At 35.6% G+C, this 22,892-nt stretch overlaps 1 protein-coding gene across 1 annotated transcript in view; it reads left to right on the top strand.

Annotated features, from left to right (window-relative positions):
• The window catches only part of EYS (eyes shut homolog), a 704,955-nt gene that overhangs the window by 451,548 nt on the left and 230,515 nt on the right, over positions 1 to 22,892 (top strand). The window contains exon 35 of the mRNA XM_054280634.1: positions 7,184 to 7,334. Within this exon, the coding sequence (XP_054136609.1) occupies positions 7,184 to 7,334 (151 nt within the window). The remainder of the gene's footprint in view (positions 1 to 7,183; positions 7,335 to 22,892) is intronic.

Raw genomic sequence — 22,892 nt, forward strand, 5'->3', positions numbered from 1 at the left:
GGTGTAATTCACTCTGACCACAAAGATATTTTTGTCTGCTATATACCCTTTCACTGCTCTGTTATTTGAGACATGCTCAGAAAATGGAGAAATGAAAATAATTAGATGGTTCTGTAGTGGGAGAAAAATGCTGATAGGCACTGCAAATTGCATCCAGAAACCTGAAGACATAATTTTTTTTTTTAAAGTCATTGTACTGCAGCAGATATGAGGCAGCATGAGTATTTGAAAGATGATGCAAGCAATCCTTTTCTCCTCTGAATAGAGCAGGATATGCAAAGAGCAGGACAGGCAGTGTGGCAGCCTTGTTTACTGAGACAGTGCTGTGTGAATTCTGTACACTGTAACTCCTACGTAGCAAGAGGGAAGCTGGCTGTCTACTTTATCCCACATGAATCCCTTTCAGTCAGAGTTATCTGGAGGCAGAGAGACTGCACCTCTTCTGAAAGCAAATAAGCTTTTTTTTTCCCTGAAGGGCAGGATGGAGCTTGCAGAGAGTCTGCGGCAACAGCGCAGACAGAAAATCCTGAAAAAAAGCAGACGAAGGACAGACAAAAGAAGGAGATTTTTTTTAGGACAAATTATATCCAGTAGAAAACTTATTTCAAGTTAGAGAATAAATTTGCTTTCAAGGATTTTATTTAATCATACTTATTGCTACATTTTCATTATTAAAAAAAAATCTTTTAAGAATGTAATTATCTTATGTGCTAAATAAGGTCTGTCCTTAAAGAGGGGGTTCATGACGTTTTGGATAAGTTACTGCAACAAAAGGGAGATTTAGAATGCCTGAATGTTAAAGGGACACTTTTGACCTCAGAAGACTTGGTTGTTTTTTCCATGTTTAAACCACTTTATTCTTCTTCTTTCCTTGTTTGGCTGCTGACCCATGTTTCCAGGGCTCATATTGGGTCCTTTGCCTAAGGTGCCATTCAAACCACACCTGTCACTATATGAGGTGCCAGTGAGATTATCCAGGCTCCACCATATCTACTGTATATGGTGGAGCCCACAGCCCTCCACTAACTTCAGAGTTTCTTTAAAATGTTAGCTTGAAGTTTGTCTTCTTAAAATTATCAATTTAACTTTGTTTCAGAAACAATTTCTGCCAACAAACAATCATGGGGTTGTACTGCTGATGCTACAGGATGATATTCCTTTTGAGCTGTGTAGGAAAGATCTTGGTCCTGCCTTGCCAGACATGGCAGAATACCTTTTGCTGTTCTAAAGTCACTACAGCAATTACTTTATTCATTCAGCAAGAACTAAGATTCCACAGAGAAAGGAACAGTGGAAATGGATAAAACCTAGAAATTATGTCAGAGAAACTGGACATTAATATTTTTTGTATTGTGCATTTAGTTTTCATAAATTAAGAATAGTGAAAGTAGACTTTCTGCTTACATAGTTGTCTGAGTACAGAAAAAAAAAACCCTACCTTGCACTGATCAAGTCTTTTACTAAAAAAATGTTTAAAACTTATGGGACTTTTTTCAGCTAAGTAATTTTATTTTATTTTGCAGCAGTGCAATGTTAAAAAAAAATCCTAATTGAAATCAAAACTCATTATGAAATGGAAATGTAAGGTGTTGCACATATTTTTTAATTTTCCAGACTGGCTATTTTTCACAAACTTCTTATGAATCAACAGAGAATAAGCAACTGCCTTTTCCTTGTGATATCATTGAACACAATGGATTTAATTATACTAAATTGATCCTAATAACAGTTAATAGTGATTTAATACCACCAATTAGTTTGATACAAACTGTTGTTTTACAGCCTCTTTAAAATAAAAGCTTACTTAGTCATGCTACATCTTGTGTATAAATCACATTCTACATATTCTCAGAACTCTACCTTAAAGCAGACATTCATAAAAATTTAGAATCATGCAAGTGACAAATCTGTCATGTATTGTAAAATTTTCTTCCTCAGGTTGTTTAATTTTAAAAAATGCTAGAAATGTTTCTGTCATAGCTACTTTATTTTGCTTTGGATCTCAAAAGAGATCGTTAGTGTCACTTATAAGAATTAAAATTTTCTGCATTATCTTCTGAAGCAGCTAATTGCAGGGGCAGAAACATGAAACCAGTAAAATAGGACTCTAATAGCAGGCCAATAGCAATACATCGGGCTTTGTTCTGTATTATTTTCTGTGGAACATCAGAAGGCACTTATGGATCCTAAAAGTGGGTTCAGTGTTCTGTGGCTGCTTTGGCCACATGTCATAGACATAGAACTTGTATGAAGGGGAGCACAGATAGGGTATAGAGATCAGAAATAACATTGGCCAGCAGAGCTGATGTAAATATGAATTCCCACAATGTAACTATTTTTTATTATAAACAGTCTGTAAGATTCACTTAAAATTACAATATTCCAAGTCTAAATCCAACTCTAAACTTCCTGCTCTCTGCATACTTAAATACAGTACTCTCATTTGAGCCAAGATTTTCCCTAAGTGACACATCTACCTCAACTTTAAATAAGTGCATACAGTTTTCTAAGTTTAATTTCTGTAAGTAGTATCTGTGGTTGGCATGGTGTGAGTAGCAAGAAACCAGAAGCAGGAAACTGCAAAGACAGAAAGGGCCAGAGGCATAGGTAGTTGTTTTTTCTTTAGCTATAGCTAAAGTAGTAAATTAAACTAAAATCTGAAGGCTGGTCTCTGAACTGAGACCAACTGGCAAGTCTGAGGTCATGTCTATAAAAAATTTTATGGTAGAATAGTTTGGTAAGGTGAGTTTGAAATTATTCCTGAATTGAACTAACCAGTGAATTTTCTAAGTTTCAGAATTGAAGATAATGTGTAACTTCCATAGTAATTGTAACAGAAACAGTGATGACTTTGTAAAAATATGGATGATTCCATGTCCAGATTTGAGCTCAGGTTGTGGACTTTAGCATAGTAGTGTAAGTGTAATTTCTGTGAAAAGGGGATACTATATTTATTTATTTATTAGAAAATGAAACAAAGTTAATTTCCTTCCTTTGTTGTATTATTAGAGAAATTTGCATCATTAGTTTCATTGTTCTTATTTGTTTAGCTAAATCACAGTTAAATGTAAGACCAGACCAAGAAATCAGCTTCAGGCTCAGGAAATATGCTATCAGACAAATGAGAATAAATAGATGTTGACTAATGGGTTTATCTACAACTTGGAAATGTGTGTTACCTGGTGTCTCAGCAGGGCAAAGTCAGCACAACAGATGAGAGTATTGTAAAATTATGCATTTTACTGCAGAGTGAAAATGTAATGACTGTGAGTGAACTGGTATATATTCTATCTAGATAAATCTGCTGCAGGTAATAAGAGATTCTGCCCTATTCTGTAACTGTTATTAGTATGGAATTTCTGGGGTTTTCTCTGCTGAAGGAAGGTGTCAGGTTTGTAGAATTGTAGGGTATTTTGGGCTAAAAAGGGCTTCAGGAAGTCTTTAGCCCAACCTCCTGCTCAAAGCAGGGCCAGCCAAGGTCAGAACAGGTTGCTCAGTGCTTTATTGAATCAGATTTTGTAAACCTCCCACACTGAAACCTGCAAAACTTTCTGAGTAGAGGGGTCCAGATGATCGATTCCTAAAGTTGCCTCAAACACCTTTGAAAAGCTGTAAAGATTTCAAAACCATTGCTAGGTAAAAATTGATGCAACCTTTTAAATGTGCCTTAAGAAAAAGTTTCTCTTGATTGTAGTGACAGTAGGTTTATCGTTTTGTCAAAATTTTACAAAAATAAATATTCTACTGCAAGGAACAGTTTGTGTATGAAACCAGAAAATGTAAACCTCCACTAATGAGTGAAAAACAAGTTGTCTTTTTTTAAGCTAATAAATCTATAAATAATAACTAAATATAATTAAAGTGAAATATGTTCTCAGCTTCATTTAAAAAATTGTCTTCAATACAATTGGGGCATTAGGGTTTGTTTTATGATATATTATAATAAAACTTCTTTACTTCTGGTGGTTCACAACTTATGTTCGGTATAGATGCTTTAAATATCTTGTTGCTTTTGTATAATAGACAGAATGCTAATATTACAACCTGAACAACTCAATGTTATTAGTGAATAATTTATTGTTGTTTAGCATGGCCACATTCAAGTGAAATTTCTAGAGACAGGTGAAAGTTTCAATCTTGTTTCTAGAACAGAAGATTTTCCTTTTCTATCAGAAAAAAAGGTAAAAGAATTTTTATTCCCAGCAAAACTGCACAGCATGACTGACAAAATACTTTTTCTGAACATCCCCCTTTCCCTCCTCTGCTTCTGCCCTTTTTTTGTTACTTTTTTACCATTTTATGATAATCCTAAAAATGTCTTTTAATCATCACTGTAAAATGTCAGAAGGTAAAGACATTGTGTAAAAGGACTTGGATTTCATACAGACGTTGCCATGTTTAGGGACTGTTATATCAATAGTTATCAAATTATTGTCTGACCTTTCCGTCATTCCAACCTGCGAGGCATTGAGCAATGGGTTTCGTACTGTTTAGACAGAATTCATCTTCAGGTTATAATTAATAGGCCAGTATTTAATCACTACATTTGTGTGATTACAAATGAGGAAACTGTGAACTATTACTGCTGGCTTGGACTGAGGCACAATTACTGGTAGCTTACCCAGCAAAAGTGCTTGAGAGTTGCTGTATGCATTTCCACATTTATAATTATGCAGAAAGCCCTGTCGTCTTACTTGACCTTTAAAGCACCCAGTGTGCTGATTGTCGAAAAAGTATTCTAAAAGCCTGATGGAAATTTCATAGAGTGCATATGTGACCCAGTGATTGTATCATCAGCAAATGCTAAACAATGGTTTAAAGTCATTATTCTAATTTGGCCAGACCCTGCTAGATTCAATCAAACACAATCAGAGGTGCATGGCTGACATTCTAACAAGCTTAGGGCAAAGGCAGCTCATGCTTTGAATTGCATTAACTTGTTTTCTGAAACCAAATACTGGGAATTATTTTCAAAATATTCTTTTAATATACGGACACAAAAATACTTTCACATATCAATCATATAAGCTATTAAGGACAAGCTAAAAAATATGTCTAAAGTTAATGTGGAAATAACAACATGAATATGGTGTTTGTGTGATAGAAGTACATACATGGTCATGTAACTAGTTTCAGTGTTAACATCTGAAAACATGTAGAAGAAATAGTAATTAAGAGAAAAACAGAAGTTGTTTGAGCAGCTGTAATTCACTTAGCACATCTGTCAAATAGTTAAAAAGAAAAGCCTGACAGTTCCTGCCTGACCCTCTTCCACTCCATGTTAAGAATTGCACTGTGTTAAAACAAGTCTGACTTTAAATATTTCTGAAATACTGCTATATTTTTATTATGTTTTTATTCATGATTACAATATCATTTTATCAGAAAGAGAAGTAATTTTAGATACTTGCAAAATCTTATTTTTTTTGTTTGAAGTCTCATTGCCACTCTTTTCTGTAGAATGATATGTCCAGAATGTCATACTGGGTTCAAACAGCAGTAAAAATTTCTTGACCATTGCAAATAGAGCTACAGAGAATGATTTTGGCACTTACACACATTATCAGCAAACTCCCTTTGTAAGGCATTAATGAAAATGGTGTGTTACAGAACCTTGTGTGTGTTCTTAGACATACAGCCATCGTATAATATCCAAAAAACATGGTAGGAAAAACATTTCTTTCCTTGATTCTAGACACATTTGGCTCCTTTTTTGCATTCATGTTAGCTATTATCAAGGTCAAAAAAATTTGAGGGTAGAACAAAAAATCCCCTGAATCAATCCATTGACACTAGTTTTCAGTCCACAGACCAATTTATTTATCTTTTTTCATTCGTGATTTTAGCAACAAACCAAAATTTTTTATTCTTCACCTGAAGTTATTTGCCATAGGATGGACAGGCCATGTTACATACACAAATATTTATAGGTCTTTCTGTAAATATGTATCACCATGTTTGCACATTGTTCTGAAAGTATCTCAGAAGAGAATTACATGGAAAACATAGAGAACTGTTTGCAAATGTTACTGATGTTAGCTCCCCACTATGTCTGTTAAAAACACATAGAAGACTTTACGAAATTATATGCGAGAATCCATATATTACCATATGACAGAATATAATTAAGACAGCTTTTAATGCTCTTTTTTGTAAGAAATTTCAAATGTTTTTTGAATTGTCAGAAATAAACTGAATTCATACAATACCTACTGCATCCTGCCCAAATTGCTTTTATAGAGCTGTGAGTTGTTGGTCTGTGATTTTGGTGGATTTTTGTTTGGTTTTTTTTAGGCGTTTTTTTATTTGCTGTTTTCACATAGATTTTTTGTGGCACTCATGTTACAAAAAACACTTGGATAGCTTTAAATATAGAACTGATAGAACTCTGATTTGTTTCATGTACAGAGAGAAGGATAGGCTAAAAGAAATTCCCCCATGAGAGAATGGTTTAGTTCTGATATTTTCTTATTGTGCTTTCTTACATGAAGATAAAAAGATTGCTGCCAGCTGGTTATTGGAATGCAAATGACCTTTACATCATTTAAAAGAATTCAAAGAAACCAAATTGTTTGCTTGGTACCTTCTGTTTGTTGTTGCCAATTTATGCATGTTGTTAATGGCAACATTTTTAAGAGGGTATGTGAGTGAGGAAGGGAAATGGGAATGTATATATTAATTTCAGGGCCTAATATTACTGACTTCATCTTTAGGAATGGTGCTTTTGAAGATAAGTAATACAGATTATTATAGTACCTCTGCACTTTCTAAAATGCAGCTTGTTTTAAATCACTTTTGTGATTTGTGTGTGTGTGATGAGAAAGAGGGATATTTAAAATATTTCAGTTAAATTGATGTATTTTTTGCAACTTAAGAAGTCTTCTTGTTATCATTCAAAATTTTCTAACTCTTTATTCAGTCATTTATGTGCTTTGGCTTTTTTTAGCAATTAAACTGCCCAGAATTACAATATGGCTTCATTTTAATAGAATTTCAAACCACAAAAACAAGGAAACTTACAGCTTGTTAAACAGCTTCCTTTACATTTATAGTTCTATAATACAAAACATCTATTTATTTGATTTTCTTTCCTTGTTGGTTTAGTAACAGCCTAATTAATTTGTCAGATAGTAATGTAAGCAATATAGGGTGGTAAAATGTGCCTGTTTCTGAATTTGTGCAGGCAAGGCATGGTACCATGCGAAGCAGAAATGTCAATCCTGAAGTTATCTTCAAATACAAGTATAACTAGAAATTTCTGGTCCAGTTCTTATTGGCTTGAAACGGGATCCATATTTGTTGGTGGTTTGCCTCATCCTTATGCAGCAAAACAGGTATTTATTATTATTTCTTTTTATTTAAAATTTGCATTATTATGTTGAATATGATATAACTGAAGAGATTTAAACCATGCAAAAAATAAAAATTACAACTTTTTGAGAGTTACATACATATTAGGGACAAATATGGTCCCTTGTAGAGTATTGCCCAGGTGTGGGACTTTGGTGAGAATTTGTCTTGAGTAGGCAGAGTGAAGGAACACATATGATCGAATTTAGAGGAAGAACCTGTTACGTCACGTGCTGGTTCTATGAGGATGTGAAAAGTATAACTGCAATGGTTTCCAAACCAGAGAAGGCTCTGTTTGCATCCTGTGCTGGCTCAGACAGGTGTATGTAAAAATGGACCAGGCAAGAGAAAGCAAACCCATGAAACGGCATTAATGAGTGAGAGATGGCACAGGAGCTTCAATTTGTGGGGGTCTGTATGCAGCTCAGGTAACCATGTGTGCAGGGATGAGCAGTAATGTGCAGTGGGGCTTGTACAGAGTTAGGGAAGAAGAATTCCCACAGAGTCATGCAGAGAGTTGGAGACAAGCAGATCATTACTCAGTTGTTCTTGTGGAGGATTTTGGGGTGAGTAGTCACAATAACAGATACACATCACTTAAGTGATTTCCAATATTTTTTCATTCAAAGAATGAGTGTAGTTAACAATTTCTATTCCAGTTTATGACACTCAAACTCTTGTAACTCATGCTAACACAGATCAAAGCCCCAGGCCCTCTAATTCATTTGAGACTAGCACCACACACCCAGGGCACACTCAGGCCAGCTTCCAGCAGCATGGCCCCTGTGCAGCACAGCTCCCAGTGCAGCTGCTTCAGCCTTCTGCATCTTGTCAGGTGTCTAAGTATGGAGTGCACCTCAGCATCTGAGGGGCTATGTTAGAGTTATGTACAAATCCTGTAATTAAATTTTTGACATAAGGTGCCAGTGACCTCAGTAGTTACATAGCTTCAAGTTGGTCTCTGACTTTCGCTTATCCAAAGCCAACCCGTGCTGCCACCTGGGCTATTTAACTCTCTTGTGTCATTCTCAGATGTGCTTCCAGAATGTAAAACTGTTCATCCTTGCATAATAAAGAGTATCTTTGAGTGTTTTTATTTTCTACATTGTGAAATAAATTAAACTGTTAGCACTGAGATGGTGCACTGCAAGTCTCATTTATCCAAACAGGGATCTTTGGATTGGTGTCATCCCATAACTGGAACAAAGTTAGACTGCAGGGGTTTTGTTTCTCCAGTGCACTGTAAAAACTCGACATATGTGGTCCAGTTTTCATTTTTTTAAGCCATACTTTAGGGTAGGCATCACCCTGTGCAATTGATTTAACCTTTTTATTTCTGTTCCGTTCTTCAGTAAGTGAAGGTCATCTTATCATGAGGCAAATAGAGTAATTTCCAGCACCAGCATGTTTTTGATACTACTACTGTAGTCTAGCATTTCTAGATTGCTTTCACCTTATAATAAATTGCACAGTAATCAATGATGTGACAAGACTGTTGAAATCCAACTTAAAAGTTCTTGTGAATAAGTGCTTTTTAGGTTGTAAAGTATTTCACAAAAAGTGTACTTCTAAGTAGCTCATACTGACATTAAAAGAACACATCAAGTAGTATTCATAGTTATAAAACTTTATCTTAATTCAAATGTTCATACACAGACTATACCTTCATCTGGAATATTTATCCTCAGCTGTATATAGAATTTTATTTATTACAAAAATGTATCCATACCAATGAGATATATGAAAATTATATTTTCAATGTTTAAATGACCTTTCTTCTAGAAGCTAAGAAATTTCTGGAGGATACCTCAAAGAATTTATAGCAAAGGCTTAGAAAAGTTCAATTCATGTAGTGTATTTTGGAGAAGATAAACAAGCAATTTGTTTGAGGGATATAATAATAATGTGTATATGAGAATGACTTCTGAGATGATAAATAGCTCTTTACTAGCTAAAGGCCAGATAAAATCCAGAAAAATAAATTTATATTAGGGAAGTTAAAATAGAAATTAAACAAAATGGTTTAAATTGCTAAAAACTTTGCCTGCATATGTTGGATTGTCATATCAGCATGGGCTTTCCTTCTTTGAGAATGCTGCAGTTCAATTTTATTCTTAGTGCAGGATTAATAGGTGAGATGTTGGGGTTCATGATTGTTATCTAAATTAGGTAACAGATGTGGGACATGTAAAAGTGCTCAAGCTGGTGATACTTAACCTCTATTAGTACTTGGAAAGCATATGTTCCTATAACTTCCCCAAAAGGGCAAAAATTTATCCTCCGCTCTCAGTTGCCTCTCTAGTTTTCCACTGAGCTTTCTTGCAGCTTTCTTTATGTTTGAGGTTACCTCAGCCTTTATTTCACTTAATTTTCTTTGTATATTTGTGATTTTTGTGTTTACTTTGATCTTAGTATCTCGTTTTTCTTATTTTTTATGTTTTTTTAGCTTCAGGGAAGTACAATTTTCCTTGGCTTCCCTGTCAAAGTCTGTAGGGTCCAAGACAAATATAGTCTATAAAGGTTTTTTGCTTTTTTGTCAGGGAATGGAGAACTGCCTGTCCAAGTACTCTTTATGTGGGCTTTTCAACCCCAGCAGTAGGAAACCACTCCAGAAAGTTTCTTTTCCATCACTTTAGACCCAGGCAGTCAGGCTTCTATTGTAAAATGTTCCTCATCCCTGAAACAGTGTAGGTCTGTTTCTGACCTTCATCCTGCAGTTTGCTTCAAGGGAGATTTCTGCTCCAGCTGAGACTCAACTTTTTCTGACAAGTGCTCTGATCACTCTTGGAGTCAAGTTTGATAACGACCCTTGTGATATCTGCAGTATTCACCTAATAATACATTGTCTTGTTTTAGCTCCTTCTCTCATAGGACTAGTTCACTCTGCTGTTCACTCTGGCTCTCCTGCCTGCCAATATTGTGGAAGTTGCAGAGAACAGTGACTTCAGACCCCAGACTTCTTCATTTTCTGGCTAATAGGAACTTTTAGATGTCAGTACCAGAAACTGTTGACATGGGAGTCATGTATTACTGGAATTGGCTCATGTTAAATGATTCATTTCTAGGATAGATTCCTCTGCCTTTCATTTTGATTGGAGTTTGAGATGACCTAAAAGCCCTCGGGGTAAAATATTGCCTCCTCTGATGATTTCCTATACATTTTGCTAATCAGCATTGAAATGTCTATGCATTCTTTCAATATATTTCTTCTTGTTTTCTGTATGCTTGTTATTTGGTATTCCTTAGAGTCAGAGTGCGCTTAGCACTCTGTAAGGCAAGGTGCAACAATTCTACTGATTTCTCTCATTTCTGCCACAATCTCTTCAGGAGATCAGAGCCTTACCCTCAAGCAGTGATGCATTTAAAATAATATCTGTGACATCTGGGAAAGCTATGTCATAATACTCAACAGATTGCTTCAGTATTCAGAAGATCTCAGACCTCCCAGATCTCAGTACTAGTGCCTGTGATTGATGTTGAGAAACACTAGAGCAAGATAAAGTTATGGACTGCTTAACTAAACCAGGCATAAAGTACCACAAATTCAGAGAGACACTTATAAGCATGCGCCCCTGGCTGATGTTAGCACTAGGCCACTTTCCATTCCCTCTGAAAGCTTAGAGCAATCAGAGAAAGCCCCTGATGACAGTAGAAAAAGACAAATGTGATGTTATATTCATCTTAAAAAAGGAAGATGGGTAACCATGAGCCTGTCAGGTCAATGGCACCACTATGTTCCTGATACTAATATAGAAACAAACGAAGGACAAGCACGTCCTTAGGAGCAGCCAGCATGGATTTACCAAAGGGGAACTCTGCCTGACCGGTATTGCTTAAATTCCCTGGCTCTGTGGGCAAGGAGAGGGCAGTGGATAAGCCTTACTTCATTTCCCAGACAGTTTCACTCCCAACTCTGTCTCCTACCTCTAAGTGGCACAGGAGGGTGAAAAATGGGGATTATAGTCAGACCATGACACTTTGTCTCTGCCACTTCTTCCTCCGACACATCTACAGTTCTCTTAGCTATCCACAGGCCAAAGATGGAAAAAGTATTTGACTTGGTATGAATTCTGATCTGAAGTTGTGGATAGAAATCAAGGTAACAGATACGTGCACTGAAACACCTTCAATGAATTCATCCAAGCTCGAGTACTGCAATCTGCTTCATGCACAGCAAGAAATTGGTTTTATGACTCTGTAAACTGTCCTTTGCAAAGTTTAGTGGAGTTATCTGACAGTCTAGGAAGCCATTGCTGAGCAGTCAGAATGAAAACTAAACTCTAATAGCTGGCTGGCAGACATCTTGTCCTGCTGCTGCACTACAGTGAATAAAATCCTCTTCAGTTCTGTGCCATCTTAGATTATTACTTATTTTTGTATTCTATCCTATTTCTTTGATAAAGAATATGATGGGAATAGCTCAGACTTGCCGCAGGTAAATGGCAAAATAATTTGAACAGTTTAATAGCATAATCTTTTTAAAACATTGGGGTTTTAAACCTATTTATGATCACTGTTTTTTAAGACATAAAAATCAAAAGAAAGGAAGAGAAACCAAATTACACACAGAAAAAAACACTTTCTGATCAGAAATTGAGAAGAGATATTGTTTCTGAAATCTCAAGACATGTTTCAGAATAATTATTTTAATACTAGTTTTAGTATTGTTAATTGTTTACAATAGCTTTTTCTCTGCAGAGAAGATTGGTACACTCAAAGGGAAATTAAATATTATTTTCAAATATCTACAGCAGTAGCAGTTGGTTGCAGTAATACTGTTATTTCTGCTGCCATAATTGTTCCAGTAATTTATATTTCTACACTCAATAGTATTTTAATGTTGAGAATGTGAAATGTCATTATATCTTCATATTACTTTTCAACTCAAGCCATTCTCTATAATTAAACCTTGCAAGTATTAAAACAAGGAAGTTTTAGAAGGAAAGGAAGCTTCTGTACCAGGAGAGAAATCTTCTAAATAAAAATAAATTATTAAGGGGGAGGTGTGCAAATACATATGTAGGCATCAATATGTTACCAATGGGGAAATGGCAACAGATAATTGAGTGATATGCTCAGGATCATAGATCATAGTGCATTAACGTTGAAGGTGAGGTGAAAATCATTATATATGTAAAGACTCAGACACAGAAGTCTAGCGGGCTTGTACTTCAAATACAGATGTGTAAAATACACTATGCATATGTAAGAACACATATTGTTTTTCTGTGAAAAAGAGATCATGTGATATCACAATCATATGTACTGCCCAGTTTTAAGATATTCTCATGTATGAGATAAAAATGTTTTAAACATTTTAATAACCAACTGCTAAAACATGCAAAATCATGTTCTTTCTCTTTTTATAATTCATCCACAGAATTCAGTGGCATTGATGAAGAAATGGACAATGTGAAACAATTGTTAAAAAATACAGAATCAGACCCTTAATTTAGAATGATCCAAAAGCAATTTGCTCTATGTTACAGCTGCTGTGCTTCCATAGACTAACACAACAGTAACCCCTCTGTAACTGTCTAGTTAGAAACAGTTTATGATCCATTTCCCATGCCAGAACATTGCAAAGCAGTGGGAGAATTTAGTACAATCTGTGCACAGTGCTTTAGATTTGATTATCTGGCATTCACCTTATCTGATAAATCTTGGGCTCTGACAGCAGCTTTCATGCTATAATTTATAGTAATATAATATGTACATGATTCCTTAGCATCCTGCTGCAGTAATCGTTGGATGTGAGCAAACTACAGTGGTCCTGACCCAATTAATGCTCCCTGGGCTGCAGTGTTCAGCCTGAGAAGATTCTGGGGAAGCCAACAAAGGAAAGAACATCCAATCTGTCACAGGATTGCAAGGCAATGCTAGACTGTTACATGGCTGCAACTCTTTGCTATAGTGGTGTAAGCAAGAATGGGGAGTTTGAAACCTTAGAGGGGCAGTTCTTGAATGTCCATACATTTCCTGTTGTTCCACAGCATATCTGAAATTTCCATATTTAACTATTAAAAATCATATTTTTTAAAATAAGTTTTTAGGCAGAGTTGTTGTGGGGTTTTGGTTTGGTTTTTTTTTTTTTAATCTATCATAAATCTGCCTAGGAATTATCCAAAGAATATTTCATATTTTATATAATTTAAAGAATTATCTGATCCATCAGTTTAAGATCTAGCTCATGATAGACTAAGTGGAAGACACTTGCCAAGCATTAGTCTTCCATCTAGATATAGTGAAATATAGGTGTTTAGTTTGTAATAGCTATGCAGTAGAGTTTAAGGTTCTGCTGTGGTACGGAAAATGAAATTAACATTGTTGACTCTTTATCCAGAATCTCATTGTGGTTTTAGTGCTACATTTCTGAAACTGTGAGTTGTTCCTGTTTGCATCAATTCCAGAATCTTTATTTTTCAAAAAATGGGATGAAATTTTTTTGTCCTTATATTTATGCCTCTCCCTTTTAACTTGACTTTCCCTACACACATTATACATCTTCTAAGTCTGCTCTGTTGTCAGGTTTGTGATTTACAATATTCAGAAAGGCTCTTTCACGGTGTTTGTTGATTTGAAATGCATTTTGCATCCTGAGGAGAATCTGAGTTCTTTTTGAATCTTGGCATGACAGCCTTAGATCCTGACATGTATTTACTTTCTAATGTCCTACTTAGGATATGCTTTGACTCTATCTTTGCATCACCTGAATGCTTATCTTAATTAAGAGCACCACTTACTGTTACTCAAGATATTGTAAATATTTATGCACTTTTCTATACTAAATAAATATTTGTCACATCATCAGAAATACTTCTACATATCTGTTCTCCATTGGCTACTATCACGTTTTCTGGTGCTTCTTCTTCTTTAGATTGGTAAGTCATGGTAAGGCTCTGTTTTGATATAATTAAGCCTTACTCTGAAGTCAAAGATCCTCTCTCTTGACTGGAGAGATGTTTTGCTTGTTCTGAATAGTTTGTTTTGATCAGCATATGTTTTTGCATCACTGCTTCTTACATTCTTAGATAATTTGTGAATGTGTTTAACAGCATAAGACTCAGTGGGAAATATTTGTTGCATCTGCACAGTGTAAAAACTCAACTGGTATTGGTAATTTTTGTCTTTTCTTTTATTCAGTTTGTTGATCACCCACCTAAGAAACCCCCATTCCTGTATGTCCCACAATTGCTAATTTTCTTGAAGAATCTTTGCTTGGGAACAATGTCAAAATGTCTTTGGAAATTAAGTTGGCTCAGTTTTTGGGTGACCCTCTTATATAGGACCATTGATGTATTCAAGGGATATGAATAATTGGGGAAGCATAACTTTCTTAAACAAAATTTCAGATTCTTTATGTGATATTTTTCCCATGGTTTTGCTACTTACATTCTTCAATACAACACTCAGGAATTTTCTTCTGAATATAGATTTGCTGGGTTTTAGTTTGCCTCAATCATTTTGGCCTTTCATAGTCTCTTTTGAAATGCCGATGTCATATTTGCCAGTTTTCTCTATATTGTTGCCAAACATAATTTAATTAAAAAGTTATATAACATTTTTGCACAATTCCAGGCTTCCTAGCTTTCACATTTTAGAAAGTTTTGATGAACATAGAGCAACTTCCTCAGGAAGAGAGAGTCTCTGTCCCTGGAGGTTTTCAATATGTGATTGGACAGGGTGTTAGATAATCTTATCTAAACTCCCTTTTACATGAAAGGTTGAACCAAATGATCTTGTAAGATTCCTTCCAGCCCAGGATTTTTTTTTATGATTTTATGGCTTAAATACTTTTTTCAGGTAAAATTAAAATATAACCCAGAACATTTTATAATATGCATAATAGTAGATTTAATTTACCAGATATTACCCTTTTAAACCTTTACCCATATTTTGGCTGGAGAAGTGTTGACTGATAGTCTTCTTTATTCTGGCACTTTGACAATCAATCTCTTTTTTTTGCTTTATTTTTTTGTAAGTCATGCTTGATTTTTTTCTACTTGATCATATGCAGTTACTGAACTCAATAGCAGTGTTATTCTGTAACCTGCAAGCATTTTACCAGTTTAGCTTTCTAATTTTTTATGTCCTTAATAACCTTGTCCTGATGCAGTTAAACTTTCTGGTGGCTTTTTCAGTGTGATTTCCTCCCAGGAGAACACAGAGGTTGAGTATATTATACTCAGGGTTTTTTTTAATGTTTTGGGGTTTTTTTTAGTTATTATATTTTGAAATATTTAAACTTATTATTTGCCCTGAGTTTTATCTCTCATAGTTTCTCTAATGGCTCCAAGAAGCATTATTTACAGCATCTAAAAATGTAGTCCCTTCAGCATATTTTGTCATGATTTCTTACCAGACTGCTTGGAGTAATTAAACTCTGTTATTACTGTCTTTTCTGCCTTACCCTTTCTAGCCTGCTATAGTATTTAACAAACACTATCATCACCTTGGTGATATATAATATAGCTCTAATATAATATTTTTTCATTTTGCATGAAATTTTAGTGCAAAATTATTTGTGCAAGTTTGTATATATTTGTTTGACTAACTTTTATTATCTTGCCTTTTTCTGGTGCAGCCTACACCTTTCTAGATTTTTACTCTTGTATCATAACATCCCAGTATTTATATTTCTACCATCAAGAATCCTATCATGTTCTTGCTGTTTTACAGCTTTTTCTCCTTTTTTAGAACCCAGGTATTTTTCCATAGGCAGTTACTTTTCTTTTGAAAATAAATAATGATTCAGTGTTTTGGCAGAGAAGAGATGTTTTTATACAAATGTTCATATTACAATTTCTGTAACATATTTAGTTCTGTCATGTATATTTTGAATATGAATTTTTTATTTTTTAAAAAGGTTTTTGCAGGTAAAGAGAAAAATGTCATAGAATTACATTAGTAAATCAGCTTTATTCTGATTTCAATGCAATGTAATTATGTCTTCTATATAAAGGTAATAGACGGTCTTGCCTAATCCATTAATTGAAAAATAGATTTGAGACTTCAGATATTTTGCTGAAAGTATCCAATGCTGCCCTGTAGGATTCTTTGTTACCAGTGTGCCAGTAGCCTTTACCCTCTAGAAATGTGTTCTTGTTAGGTCTTCAAGCCTAAACAATACAGAGAAGTGATACCATCAAGGGAAAGCTGAAACATTCTTGTAGTAGGGGATTGCTGGCTTGTGTTATTCTTTTCAAGTCCATCTGTGTTGAAAAGGCTGCAGATGATGATTTTGGACACTGCAGCATTTGAGATATTAACTTATAGGAAAGAGGCATGCACAGGGAGCATTGTAGTGAAGAGTGACACATTTTATTTGCTTTTTTCTAATTAGGTTATTCAGTATGCTTATAGTCATTTTATGGATTTTTTAATTCTTCTTCTTATATCTGGGTGTGTTCATGTAAATGTTTTGGATAATTCATTACTGATTTATCTACTTGAAACAAGTTTGAATTCTTGCTGAAGATCATCATTAGAACTGTGTGATTCTTAATCAAGAACAGCTTTACAGATCACAGAAATCTTGAATTTTTCTAGTTATCATAAAATCTAAACCTAGACTATTAATCTAAAAGTACAATAAATGTTTCTAGTATGTCCAATACATTCCAAATTTATTATATTAAAAATAAAAAATGGGAGACATAAAAGTAAGTATAAAGATTTTCAATACTATTTCCTGAATGCTTCTTGATAAGTCTGTATTGAAAAGTTATGTTAATTTGTGTGATTTTATCCCTTATAGGCTGCATTTCATATTTTATTAGGTAGATATTAAGGGAAGTATTTTTGAAGTTTATAATATCAGACTTACTGATTGTGAAAATTTATATTTCTCCAGCTGTATGCTGTGATATTTTTACTGCTTCTATTTTAAATTTCACTACAGTTGGTTTAGCAAAGTTAGAATTTCACTTATGCAATATACACACATATATGTACATATGCATGCATTTAATATTACATTATTATATAATGCCAATACTGATATTGTATTAAAAAATTGTAGTAAACTTTTCAATAAAGTCTCCTAACACCATAACAAAATAAATTCAAATGAGAAAGCAAGAAATATCCTTCACTGTGTTCAGTCCACAGACCAGAAAGTATTGCGGGTAAGAAATCAAGTTTTTTTTCTCACTGATTATCTTCTGCATCAAATTAAAGGGGACACTTAAGGTTATAAATATTGAATCACTTTGGCAAGGCTGTGCTTCCAAAAAGTGCAAACATCTTATTAATATCAACATCTCTACATTAAAAAAAATCATTTGCATTCCACATATATAATATATCAGCAGTCCACAATATAAACTGACTACTATAACCAAGATTAAAAATGTAATTCACTCTCATTAGATAATGCTAAAATGCCAAGATCATTATACTTATTACAGATCTACAAATCATTCAAAGTGGTGATATTATAGCTACACTATAATGCAGAAAAGAAGCCAGTGAACTTTAAGATGTTCATGGCCCAGGGCCATCTGTGCAATGGGCTTTGGCTGAGAGCAGCCACACTGGATCAGAACATTAAGAGCAATGAGTTTGTGCTCCAAAACTCTCAGCAGAATCACTATGCTGAGCCAAATAGTTTATTTCTGTTTCTTGTTTATAGGAGATTTTGATATGTGTGGCTTTAACTGTGTCCTCTAGAAGGTCTTTTATGCAGCTAGAAATAACCAGAGCTCTGTGTGCATGGAAAAATCAAACTCCCGAAGATTCTGATTCTGAAAGAAAGAAAAAAAATCACTGCAAATCTTTTGCTGATCTTAAATGATTATGGTTGTGCCCCTTTCACTGAAATCCCCTCAGAATTTGGCTTTATGGTAGTATTTTTCTCAAAAGCATTTTAATTATTTCATCATTTCAGTGCCTGAACTCAGACTTGTGTATGCTTGAAGCTAACCACGTAGCAACCTCAGTAAATTAAAAGGCATCACTGAAAATTTCTCTGTCTTTTCCTCTTGAGATAATTTCTATAAAACATATGGGGTAGAGGCATGTACACAAACTCTGTATTTGGAGAATTTAGTAAGAGATTTGAATTCAGATTTCTGTTTAGTATGGAAGAAATATTTCTTTTTTTTTTTTTTTTTACTAGTATTTCCTATAGAGGGAAATAAGAGTTTGGGAAGCAGAAGATAAACTAAAGGAAAATAGTATGATATAATTCAATTTCTAAAGGCAAGTGGTAGGCATGTTCAGATAAATAGATATACTGTAAAAAAATCTGTTTGATAAAAAGTGCATGTCATGTCTTCCTGTGTGATACCAGAAGTTTTTTCTATTCCAGTACCTTTAGGGGGTCTGTTCAAGCTCTTCCTCTCAGTCAACATTTAAAACACAAGAATGTCTGCAACCACTGACAACGTACTGCACTGAGATGAAATGCTCAACAGTAAACAAATACCAGAGCATTCTGCCCCACAAGCTTCTTTAACTTGAAGGAACACTCTTCTGGGAAGTGAGAGAGAGTGGCTTTCCCTCTCCCCTGGTAATGATGTGAGTGGGTATGAAATAACATTAGGGTCCTGGCTGTGCCCCCCACAGCTATTGCAAAAATCAACCCTGTGCTGGCCAAAAGTAGGACACCATAGAACCAGCCTTCAGGAGTGGAAGGTCCCTAAGACCAAAGGGAAACTCTGGAGCAAGGAATACTTAACAGTGCCAGAGTGACCATCCCTGGAGGTGTTTAAAAACAGACTGGATGTGGCACTTAATGCCATGGTTTAATTCATAAGGTGGTGTTGGGCCATAGATTGGACTTGATCTCAAAAGTCAGTTCCAACCTAGTTAATTCTGTGATTCTGCGGGAAGGATTGATTATGGATAATATGACTTACATATGAGCAGTTTTAAGCACACTGGTCATATGTAAGTCTCTGAGGTTTCATGGGGTGCACCCAGGAGTGCTGAGAAAACTGTCTGATGCCATTGTGAGGTCACTGCTAATTATCTTTGAATGATCATGGATATTAGGAGAGGTTCCTGAAGAATGGAAGAGAGCAAATATCATCATCTTTGAGAAGGGCAAGAAGGAAGATCTGCAAAACTATAGGTTAGACAATCTCACCTCAGACACTGGGAAGGTGATGCAGCAAGTCCTCCTGGAAACAGTTTCCACATGGAGTTCAAGAAACTAACTAGGTGGGTGTTATTGACATGGATTTAAAAGAGGAATTCATACTTGACCAGCCCACAGTCTCTGCAGTTAGGTAACTAGCTTGGTGGATAAGGGGGAACAGTGATGCTGTCTATAACTTCAGTAAAATTTTTGACAGTCTCCTATGACATCATCATAGGAAAAACTGACAAAGTACAGGTGTATATAGAAGTTCACAGTGAGGTGGCTTTAAAAAAGTCTGAATGAACTGGCGTGGAGCACTGTGATCAGTGATGCAAAGTCTGGTTGGAGGTCAGTAACTAGTGAGGTGCCCCAGAATTTACTAGTGGGTCAAATACTTCATTAGTGTCCTGGACAACAGAACAGAATGCACCCTCAGCAAGATTCTAAGATTGATTCAAAACTGGAAAGTGTCTAATTCTCCAGAGGGCTGTTCTGCCATCCAAGGAACCTCAACAGACTGGAGAAATGGGCTGACAGAAATCTCATGAACTTCAAAAAGGGGCATTGCAAAATCCTGCAAGTGAGGAATTGTAATCCCACGTGCAAGCACAGTGTGGTGTCAGCTGACTGGAGCACAGCTTGGCAAAGGAGAACCTTGGATTTCTGGTGGGCAGCAAGCCATCTGTGAGCCAGTTAGGCATCCTAACAGTGCAAGGGTGGGGATTCATCCTCTGTATTCAGTACTGGTGAGCTTGTATATGAATTAATGGGACCCATTCTGTAGCTGTCCAGTAAAAGAAACCACTGGACTCACTGCAGCATCTCCAGTAGAGAAAAATATTATCAAGGTGTTGGAACATCTCTCATATAAGAAAAGATTGAAAGAACTGTAACAGTTCTTTTGGGTTTTTAAAGCCTTCCTGTCATATCATCCCAGGCCTTTTGCTCATCAACTCTCACAGGGACCCTATGCAAAAGTACCCTTGCTTTATCAGAAAAAAATATAGTGTTTCAGTGATATGCAAAGGTATGATTTGATGATGTACAAAGATATTATTCTGTTTCTGTGGAGATTATTTCCTTATTTTGAAGAACATTTTTAAAAAGGATAGCATTGTTTTGAACTTGCATGCAGGTTTAATGAATTTGAATATTCAAATCCAGGTGATCATTTTTCTTTGAATGATATTGGCAGGCCTGCAAGATCAGTTTTTGTCTTTAATCTTTGAGGACTTTAATTTTCCCATAGCTGCCAGATTGATCAGATGTTAAGGTCTTCAATTTTTGGTTGATGTTGCCACTTCATTATTCCACAGTTCCAGCACATTACCACAGGTTCCTGGCAATAGCTACAGCCCATTTTTGTTGGCAAGACATCTCCTTGATACCTTATCATGATGTGTGTGCTGATATGGCAGTTGTCCTGGGGATAAAACTCTCAGTCTTTTTGATGCTTTCTCTCTTTGACAGCTGTGGTTCCCTTAGTTACATTAACCATTTGTCTCTTCTTCCTATTCAGTGTGAAAAATCCAGGGCAGTTACAGACATTTGGGATGACTTTTTCTGCTGATCATGGTCAGCCTTTTTTATCCAATAGCTTCTCATGTTCCCAAATTTCCTGATTTTCCTGGAAATGTGGTAATGTGTATGTGCATAAGACCTTCTCAGGAAGCATGTCAGGCACTTCACCTTTGCTTGCCTATCATTCATATCCAGTCTGGAAGCTCTTTTTAAAAAGATGGCTGTTATCTTGAAATTGGCAGCAGGAAGCATTATGGGGTGGACAGCACGTTCAGGCAGGCTGCTACACAGGATGTGTAGTGTTTGATGGAGCTATGCCTTCACATTGATGTCTTTGAAGTTGATGCGATTCAAGATGAATTTACCTTCGAGAGTTATAGGTATAGGTTTGTGACCTCATGTTATGTTAACAACAAAAAGAAATAATTGCTGTTTTTCTGGAAGAAACGGATCTCAACAGATGGCACGATCTGTGAGGTTGGCATTTCATTAGTTTCTCTGTGTGATTTTTTGAGATCCTTTTTGAAAGTTTCAGCAGGTCTGGTTGATGTTAAGTAAGAAGTAAGGCTTGAGCAGGTAGCAGACAACTTTCATGAGCCCTTAGAGAATGTGTTTGGTATCAGTCCTTTCCAGCAAAGCTTAAAGCTTAAACTACACTGAAGTGACTTAATGCAGCAATGCTCTTCAGTGCTTGCATCCCAGACATCTGTCATCTGAACACTTTGAGCTCCTTCCAGACACCGACTTCAACATTGCACTGTTTCCAAGCAGAGTCCCAACACCTGGGCAGAAAGGCTGTAATCATCCATTGAATGCTTACTCTGGGATCTTATGCAACTGATGGCAGACTATCTGCTGGTACAGAAAATGTATACAGGCACACTTTCTTCCTAAAGAAAGGGTTTCACACATAAATTTTGTGTGGCTTATTGGTCTTGTTTACCCCTTCCTTTCAGTCTCTTTTTCAAGGTAGAATTATATCTAAGGGTCATGAATAGTCGCCACTGCACTCCCTACAGCTAATGAAGAAGAACAAAGAGCTGGGTTTTACCACTTGGAAAAGGTAGTTGTGTTGACTATGTACCAGCAGACACCAGGTCGTGGCCTCTAATCATCCTTTGTAGTTCTTGAGGTGATACAACCTGCTGCTGTAAACCTAAAGGGTGTGTGCAAGGGCTATTATTTCCATGTAGTTTAGGCAGGACCCTTTCAGCTTCAGGAGAAACCAGACATTTGACAAGGCAGAGATATATTTGACAGCATGTATGTACTAGTCAGGCAACTAATGCAGTGATTACCCAAATAACCCTTTCAACCAACAGTTCCCTGTCACCCACTCTTTCATTCTGTATTTGTAACTGTAGGTTCATTTCTCGAAGGCTGGTTCTTTATGCAATTGATGAGACTGCACAAATATTGCCTTGAGTTTCTCTAGGGATTCTCTGCAACACACAGCTAAAGTCAAGAGCTGATCACGCTCAACTATCAATTTACTCATGTGTTAACGATTTTTTTGATAAAGGTAAATTTTGAGGCATCAGCTGTAGCAATCTAACCACAATACTCAATATAGATGAGAAAAAAGCATGCTATGCAAAATTCTTATCTCATTTTAATAGATAAAAACTGATCTGAATATTCATCTGTTCCTTTTTTATGTATGTGTGATTTTTCTCAAACTTCTTTCAGCAGTAGAGAGGTTTATGCGACAAACATGAAGCTTTGGGTGTATAACTTCATCCAATTAAAATGCAAATCCATGAGTTTCTCTTCAGAAAAAAAAAAAAAGACAATTTGCTGCTAAATCCCATTGAAAATTACTTTTACCAATTAAAGTTCTGTGCTTTGGATGGGAAGTGAAGCAAATTGTTGCCATTTCTGATAAATACAAACTCAGTTACCAAAAACATCCATGTTGGTATGAGGTACACTAAGG

Source organism: Melozone crissalis, unplaced genomic scaffold, assembly GCF_028551555.1.
Source record: "Melozone crissalis strain CALT ecotype California unplaced genomic scaffold, PUWL_Pcris_2 ptg000027l_1, whole genome shotgun sequence".
NCBI lineage: Eukaryota > Metazoa > Chordata > Aves > Passeriformes > Passerellidae > Melozone > Melozone crissalis.